The following is an 8,815-nucleotide window of genomic DNA, read 5'->3' on the forward strand; positions in this document are numbered from 1 at the left end:
TGGTGTAAAACGACAACCATTTTGTTAAACTGACAGAGTCTATGGGCCAGGAGTTCACACAGGGCACAGTGCAGGTGGTTTATCTCTACCATACGATGTCTGGGCCTCAGCTGGGAAGATGCAAACTCAAATGGCTGGGGGCTGGGTCATCTAGAAACTTCTTCACTCACATGTCTGGTGCCTGGGTTGAGATCACTTGAAGGATGGGCTCAGCTAGAAACTGTAGACTGATGCACCTACCTGTGGCTTCTCCATGTGGTCTGGGCTTCCTGACAGCATGGCAGCCTGAGGATGGTTGAACGTCTTAATTGGAAGCTCAGGGATCCAAGAATGGGAGTGACTTAGCAGATAACATAGAAGTGGCGTGCTCTTTTATGACCTAGCTTGAGAAGTCACACAGGTTCCTTTCTGCCGTACTCTCTATTGGTTAAAAAAAAATAAAAATTTTTATTTTATTTTTTTTTCTATTGGTTAAAGCAGTTACAAACCTGCTCAGATTCAAGTGGAGGGGACATAGCTCCCCATCTCTCAGTAGATGTGCTAAAGAATTTATGTCCATGTTTTAAAACTACCATACAGTGACTGAGTCCCTGGCTGGTGCAAACAGTTAATGCTCTCAGCTGTTAACCAAAAGGTTAGTGGTTCGAGTCCATGCAGAGGTGCCTTGGAAGAAAAGCCTGGGGATCTACTTCTGAAAAGTCAGTGATGGGGTCACCAGGAGTTGGAGATGACTTGGTGGAAACTTTTTGTTTTTTGCTGGTACAATGATTTACACTCATTCTTCAACTGACTCATAGAATTTCGACATACAAAGCACATAAGAATATTTCTAAACTTTATTATAGCTATAATGTTATCTTTACTGGAATATGAATATTCCAGATATTATCAATTCGCATGACATGTCTTTTTTCATGAAATGTGATGGGAACTGGGGAAATCACACAAATATTGATCACTCTTAATAATCAGGGTTGCCAGAAATGGCAACAGAATAGATATTTGGGTATCTGGCCTTGTAAAGGCCAATTCCCAAACTGAATCCAAATAACTGATTTTGGATAAACACTAAGGCCAAAATTGTACTTCAGTGCATCTTTTGTATGTGATCTTGTTGAATCTCAAAATTTCCAGATCAGGAAGGACTTATTGATATTCCTATTTTGGAGAATAAGAAGGAGCTCAGAGAGGTCAAATTACTTGTCCAAGGTGGCACAGCTAGGAAGCCCAGCGGCGTATCTGGGTGTATCGGTGAGGGTTAGGCAGGAAACAAATGGCAACTCAAACAGAGCCTTTAAGGAGTGTTTAATTAACTATTAAAGAAGATGTTGCCTGTGGGCAGCAAGTGGGGAAACCAACAGAGAAATATGAGACATTCTTCATAAACTATTACCTCCCATCAGATGGATCCTGATCAAAAAGAGCAAAAGCATAGAACAAAACTCCAAACTCAGGGAAACTAGGTTTACTGGATCCATTGAGACTGGGGGAACCCCCAAAATGCTTGGAAATTATCTTTTAACCTTGAACTGAAACTATCCCATGATGTCACTGTTAAACTAAAAGATAGTTTAGTCCAATTAAAAATATTTTGCCTTGAGTAGAACACTCTTAAAAAGAATTATCTATATGATGACAAGAATTATTTTAGGTGAGGGAAGGTCAGCACACAATACAGGGAAAGTCAGAAAAACTGGACTAAACCAAAAACTAAGGAGTTTCCTGAATACAACCAAACACGTCAAGGGACAGAGTAGCAGAGATGGGGGTCTGGGGACCATGGTTTCAGGGGATATCTAGGTCAATTGGCATAACAAAGTATATTAAGAAAATGTTCTGCATTCCCACTTTGGTGAGTGGTGTCTGAAGAGAATGAAGAACACCAAAGACACAAGGAAAATATGAGTCCAAGAGACAGAAAGGGCCACATAAACCACAGACTCCATCAGTCTGAGACCGGAAGAACTAGATGGTGCCCGGCTACTACCAGTGACCGCCCTGACAGGGAACACAACACAGAATCCCTGATGGAACAGGAGAAAAGTGGGTTGCAGATCACAAATTCTAGTAAAAAGACCAGACTTAATCATCTGAGACTGGAAGGACCCCAGAGGTCATGGCTCCCAGACTCTCTGTTAGCCCAAAACTAAAACCATTCCCTAAGCCAGCTCTTCAGACAAAGATTAGACTGAACTATAAGACATAAAATGATACTGGTGAGGGGTGTGCTTCTTAGCTGAAGTAGACACACAAGACTACGTGGGTAGCTCCTGTCCCAAGGCAAGATGGGAAGGTAGGGGGGGGACAGGAGCCGGTTCAATAGACATGGGAAATACAGGGTGGAGGAGGAGTGTGCTGTCACATTATAGGGAGAGCAACTAGGGTCACATAACACTGTGTGTAAGTTTTTGTATGAGAAACTGACTTGAATTGTAAACTTTCACTTAAAGCACAATAAAAAAAGAATTATGTAGATGAGCTTAATCTGACAACTTAATCTAAACCATAGAGAGAACTTTAAGGGGCAAAACCCAAAAACCCACTGCCATCCAGTCGATTTTGACTCACAGCGACCCTATAGGGCAGAGTAGAACTGCCCCGTGGAGTTTCCAAGGAGCACCTAGCGGATTCGAACTGCCGACCGTTTGGTTAGCAGTTGTAGCACTTAACTACTATACTACCAGGGTTTTCAAAAGAGAGCCTAAATTAATGGTGATGAAACAATACCGGTAGAGACAGTGAAAATGGTGACACAAGAGATACTATCTCCAGGCCTGAAGGGGTCGGGGAGGGGAGCACGAAGTGTCCGGAAGTTTTTGGAACCTGGGATCTGTGGCAGTAAGGGAAGGCTGTTGACAGAAACTGTGGTTTTTGTTAGAGGAACCCAGGGGGATTAATAATACCCCAGCCTCTCTCCTCTCCCTCCCTGATCTCTGGTGTCTCCCAGAAGTCCTGTTGTCTGAAGCCAACAAGAAACCAGAGGATAGGAGAGCTAGTTGCTGCAGCCATAGAAGTCAGTTCCCACCCCATCTTCCCTGGAGGACTAGAGCAGGGGAAAAAAGGGAGGAGAACAGGTCTGGAGGGACAATGAGGGCTGAACAACCGCACCTCTACCGACCCCGACCCCCAGGTCCCATTGCAGAGGCCACACCCTGGCCACGTTCGGGCCCTAGCGCTCAGCGGCTGGTTGCCATGGAGACCGCGCGAGCGGGCGCGGCGGCGCGGGAGCAAGCGCGCAAGAGCAAATGCGCAGGCGCGCGCTGCGACGCCGGCTGCGGCCCCGCGGAGCTGCGGGATCGAGGCGGGGCGGACGCCAGCTTTTCAGGTCGCGGTTGCCTAGACCTGCAGCGCCGGAGTGCCGGAGATAGCGCCTGCGGAGAGGCTGCACTCCAGTGGCTTCCCCGCGGCCTGGCTGCGCTGTCGGAGGCGGGGCTGCCAAATCCCGGCCGGGACGGTGAACACCAGGTCCGGGGGCGCGGAGGAGAACGTTCCCCGCAGGGTCGTCGACACGTGTAAGCACCCTGGGGCCTCCGGGGCCGGCTTGGGGCGGGTCCTGGGAAAGGGCGCGGCCTCCTGCAGGCCAGCCGTGGAGGGGGGAGTCAAGAGCTCCAAGCGTGGCGGTTTTCCTGGGAATCTGACCTCGCTACCCTGTGACTTTACAGGATTAATATTTGGGGACTGCTGCAGCCCACGCTCACCTCCACGGGGTATTAGAGCCACCAGGTGCCCGCAATAAAAAAATCATGGCGGCAATGAACCTTCTAGAAGACTGGTGCCGGGGGATGGATGTGGACATCCACAGGGCCCTGCTCGTCACGGGCATCCCAGAAGACTGTGGCCAAGTGGAAATTGAGGAGACCTTGAGTGGGGTCTTCACCCCCTTGGGCCCGTACCAAGTGCTCAACAAGATTTTTTTGAGGGAGGAAAACGCGAAAGCCGTCCTCATTGAGATGGGCGAGGGTGTGAATCTGAGCACCATACCCCGGGAATTCCCAGGAAGGGGGGGTGCCTGGAGAGTGGTCTGTAGAGACCCCACCCAGGATGCCGAGTTTTTAAAAAATCTGCATGAATTTTTGGAGAGCGAGGGGCGCACCATGGAGGATGTAATCCGTCTGCTCCAACTTGACCACCCACCACGGCGCCAGAGCCAGAATCTGCCCCGAGAGAACTGGGCAGAAGCTTTGGGAGTGCTCCTGGGGGCCGTGGTGCAAATTGTCTTCTACATGGATGCAGAGATACGCCACCGGGAGGAAGCAAGGGCTCAGGAGTTGGCCGAGGCGGAGGTGGTAGCAGCCTGGGCTTCCGAAGCAGGGTGGAAGGTCAAGAAGGAGCCAGGGCCTGCTGCAGGAGTAGGTTGTGCCTTGAAGGTGGAGAACCCCAATAGCTGGTGTGACATGGAAGATGAGGCTCCCAAACCCTTTGTTCGCAAGGCTAGGGCTAAGAACTCCTCCAGGAGAAAGAAGCAGAACAGAGCCCCCAAGCAGGAACCAATGTTCTGGAAAAAAACCAAAGGCGATCTTTCCAACAGCTCCGCCGACGTGGAAGATTCTGAGGTGGATAACATTGACAGGAGGGAGACTTCAGAAAGTGTCCGTAGCAACAAAAAGCCCCCATTGAAGCAGGAGGAGTTGTCTCTGAAGAAGCCAGGGGCGAAATGTGCTCGAAAGGTCCACAGAGAACCACCTCAGGATGCCCTGTCAGAAGCTGAGAGCCCGGGAGGCGCCTCAGAGTCAGACCAAGATGGCAGTCAGGAGGTCCCACCAAAGAAGAAGGCCATGGGCTGGGCCTCGGCAAAGAGGCATGCCCCCATTAGGAAGAAAAAGAAGGTGAGCTTGGGCCCTGTCTCCTATGTCCTCATGGATTCAGAAAATGCCAAGAAGCCAATGATTCCAAAGAAAGGTCCAGGCTGGAGAAAGGATGCCTCAGTTCTGAAGGCCTCTCGAGGCCCAAAGCTGGTTGAGACACCAGCCTCAGCATCGCAGGGTCTGAAGACCAAGCCGGAAGGCTCTCCTCATACCTCCAAAGGCCAGAGTGACCACAGAAGTCATTTAGAGTGTGTCAGCAAGTGGATGATGTGGGAGGAGCAGGAATGGGAAGTGGAGGAAGAGGTACCCGAAGGGGCAGTGGGTCAACTGGGCGATGATGACGGCCCCAGTGCATCAGAGGAGGCGGCTGACACAGCAGTCAGCGTTCTAGAAGGTGAGAACTCTGATTCTGTTTTCCCTAGGGGCCCCCGAAGGCCAACATTGGGTACTCCTGGGGGGCGGGAGGCCCAGGACGTGGCAGAGCAAACCCACCAACCGATCTTTTATTGAGGAGTGTCACTGTAGTGTTCTCAGGCAACTCTCTGACCCGTCTCCCTTAATAAGAATTTAATGGTTTGGGATCTTATTGTTTGTTGGGGTTTGTGAGTTTAAGAAGGGGTTCCTGGATGGTGCAAATGGTTAAGAGCTTGGCTACTAAAGAAACGGTTGGCAGTTCAGGTCTACTCCGGCACCTCAGAAGAAAGCCCTGGTGATGTGTACGTCATAACCTTGAAAACCCTTTGGAGCACAGTTATACTCTGACACACGTGGGGTCGCCATGAGTTGGAATTGACCCAGTGGCAACTGGTTTGGGTTTTTGCTTTTTTGTTTTCTAAAGTCCTGATTGGGGAGTCAAATGTTCAAGAACTTAGAAGATACTAGGAAGTAAAAAATTCCCAAATGATAATCCCTTCCTGTTTCCCCTCCTGAGCTGTCTTGATTTCTCTCCAGAATCCAGAAAGCTTTGATTTGGCGGACCACTCATACCTGCAGAATTAAAGGAAGGCCGTGGAAGGAGCTCCAAGGCAAGAACAAAGATTTCTGTTGTCACCGAATGGGACAAGACGTTGGACTCCATTCAGGGACCCTGTGTGTAGAGGTGTGACTGTCAGGTGAATGATGTTTGAGATTTCAGGTGGGAGGAGTTGGGGGGAGGGAGGTTTATATCTGCCATTTTCTCTGTCAGGCTTGCTTAGGTATCTCTTCAACTCACCTTCAGAGGTGGGGGAGTTCTGAGCAGATGGGGCAAATTCTAGAATTCTCACTTTTGCCCAAGGACAGGGTCACTGTTGTGTTCACTAGGCCTTTCTCCCCAACTCTTGCCTCTTTGTGTGGTCCGCAGGCCTGTGCAGGGGCCTGGGGTTTGGCCATGTTCTCGTTTCCACCTTGTTTTTGCTGTGACTAGTGGGTAAGTTAAGCCAGAATCTTATATGCAGACCTGCCTTCCTTGCTTCTCCCGTTTTTCAGCTTCCAGCCTCTAGTTATCTAACCGGAGGGTAAGAAGGTCCCAAGAGTTAATTTTGAGGAAAAAGAATGTCCACTTTAGACCTTGAGGTACTGAGTTTTAGAATTAACTAATAACAGTGATACCTTGGTTCCCATTTGGGGTGAAGCTGTCTCTGGAAGCCTCTGGGGAGGGAAGAACTCAGACATTTCTAGGCTTCCCCGTGCCCGTCTAATACCACCAAACTCTTGGTCTTTCTCACACTATAGCAAGAGGGAAAAAATTCTTAAGTTGGCTGTTAATTTCTGCTTTCTGAACAGACATTAAATCAGATTAGCATTTCATGGCGTGTGTGTGTGGGGGGGGGGTACAGGTAACCCCAGATCATTGGTTTTCAAACTGTATGCTGGGGAACCCCAAGGGTTCCACAAAGATTTAACACAACTCTGTTTTTTAAAAAATACTCTTCAACAGCCGTGAAAAATGACTACTCAAATTTGTCACAGACCAAATTGTATCACCCTGGAGACTACCGAAATACGATTTCGTGTTCATAGGTTAACTTGTCTTTGTACAAGTCTCACGTTAGTTGTTTCTGCCATCTCTTTGCATATAAGTGAACTTTGTGTTCGTGTGACTTTCATGAGGAGGGGAGAAGGGAGAGAAATTCAGACTCTGCACATCCTGTAATGTAACTGTGAAAGCAAGTTTACTTATGTAATTCACAGGCTCTTGTTACTGTGAGTTTCTGTTGTATATTCACAAATAATATTCTATTATAGTTTTAGCCTTTGTAAGCTGTGTGTGGGGGTGCGTCTGTTCTCACCTCAGTTTTTGTGCTAAAGAATGTGAACAGTTGTTAGATTTTATTAGTTATTCAACTTTGAAACAAATTTTTTGTGAATCTTCAAAATCCTGAGCGAGTTTAACTGAAGATGCAGAAAAAAGAAAAGAGTTTCCACTTACAGCTGCTAGTTGGTGTGTGTCAAGTTTTTCGATGGGCACTTGAAGCACATTGGACTCTCAAGGTGAAGAAAGCCGGTAGCTGTCCAGCTCCCAGTTACAAAATTGGGTCCATTATGGCTTCATTGTCCTAACCGATTGCGCCAGGATCAGTCATTGTGAATGTATGTATAAAATAAAGTTGAGCACCTTAAATATCTGTTTAGTCTTTTTTAGGGGTCCCTGGGAATCACAAACAGTTAAGCACTTGGATGCTAACCAAAAGGTTGGGGGTTCATGTCCACCCAGAGACACATCAGAAGAGAGGCCTGGTCATTACTGCAGAAAAATCCGCTGTTGAAAACCCTCTGTATGAAGCACAGACACGCTCTGACACACATGGGGTCGCCATGAAGTAGAATCAGCTCCATGGCAACTGGTTTCCGATTATTCTCTCTCACAGGTTGAGTTTGCAGGGACCATTCAGTTTGAGAAAAGGGTGCCCCTGCTAAACAGGACACACAGTCCTATCTGCCCAGACAGCGTGGAGTGGTTGTCAGACCTGAGTGTGAGACAGAAGGATTGTCAACCTTCCATGGGAGGAGTAGCCATTGAGACGGCTTTCCTTTTGTTGTGACTTTCCTCCAATGAGAAAGGTTTTTCCAGATACCTTGGAGAGCTTTTTCCTCTTTCCAGAGGTTTCTAGAATAGGTAACTGATGATGTAAATTACTTGAAAGTGGTAACTTATTTTTAAAAAGCAACTGGAAGATGAAAATCACTCCCTCTCCTCTCCCTAGACGGAAACTGAGGTCTTAGTAGCTACAGTTTTTCCTCCTACCTGAGGTCCTCCCTAGCTAGGGACTCCTGAACCAGGGTGGCCACCTTCATCAGAATCGCCAGGGGTCTTTGTTAAAAACACCATCTCCTGGCCTCAGCTGTTGAATCAGTGTCTTTGAAGGTCCTGGCTGCGTCTGCATCTCAATTGCTCCAGAGAATTCTAATTCTACTTGGAATAATTCAGACTTGGGGGTAAGGAGGAAACCCCTGTGCAGCAGTGGATAAATGCTATGACTGCTAGCCAAGAGGTTGGCAGTTTGAATCTGCCAGGTGCTCCTTGGAAACTCTGGGGCAGTTCTGCTCTGTCCTATAGGGTTGCTATGAGTCGGAATCGACTAGATGGCCATGGGTTTGGTTTTGGTTTGGGGGGGTAAGGGCAGGAAACCTAGGGGTCAAGGATGGGGTTTTGTGAAAAGTGGTTGGACATTCTCAGAAGATGCACAAGAGACCAAAGGGAAGCTGGGATTTGAGGACAAAGCTACCGAGGAGCTGGAGTAGACATAACGGTTGGGTGAAAGGTTTAGTGTGTCTTTCCCCCACCCCTGTCCCCCTGCCCTCGCCCCTGTCCCCTCCCCAATCTCTCATTCCCCCCTTGCCCCTTTTCCCTCTTCTTCTCCCACCCCTTCCCTCTTCCTCCAGCCCCACCCACTCACCTACCCTGGCCCCTTCACCCCTTCTACTCCCATCCCTCTTCCCCCACCCCTCATCTCTTCCCTACTCCTCTCCCCACCCCCCCGCCCCCTCACCCCAGCCCCTTTTGCACCCCCTGCCCCTGCTCCTCTTCT

General features: G+C 48.6%; 1 protein-coding gene across 1 annotated transcript; it reads left to right on the forward strand.

Annotated features, from left to right (window-relative positions):
- The first annotated feature begins 3,387 nt into the window (after positions 1-3,387).
- PNMA8A (PNMA family member 8A) lies at positions 3,388-5,927 on the forward strand. The gene is made up of 3 exons (XM_049900876.1): positions 3,388-3,512; positions 3,663-5,199; positions 5,757-5,927. The coding sequence occupies exons 2-3, from the start codon at positions 3,744-3,746 to the stop codon at positions 5,771-5,773; spliced, it is 1,473 nt and encodes a 490-aa protein (XP_049756833.1). The 5' UTR covers positions 3,388-3,512; positions 3,663-3,743; the 3' UTR covers positions 5,774-5,927.
- Positions 5,928-8,815: the final 2,888 nt, after the last annotated feature.

This window comes from Elephas maximus, chromosome 11 (assembly GCF_024166365.1).
Source record: "Elephas maximus indicus isolate mEleMax1 chromosome 11, mEleMax1 primary haplotype, whole genome shotgun sequence".
Classification (NCBI taxonomy): Eukaryota; Metazoa; Chordata; class Mammalia; order Proboscidea; family Elephantidae; genus Elephas; species Elephas maximus.

Bases quoted from the DNA above. Each gene is read 5' to 3' on its own strand.
- PNMA8A (XM_049900876.1), top strand. From the start codon at position 3,744: ATGGCGGCAATGAACCTTCTAGAAGACTGGTGCCGGGGGATGGATGTG.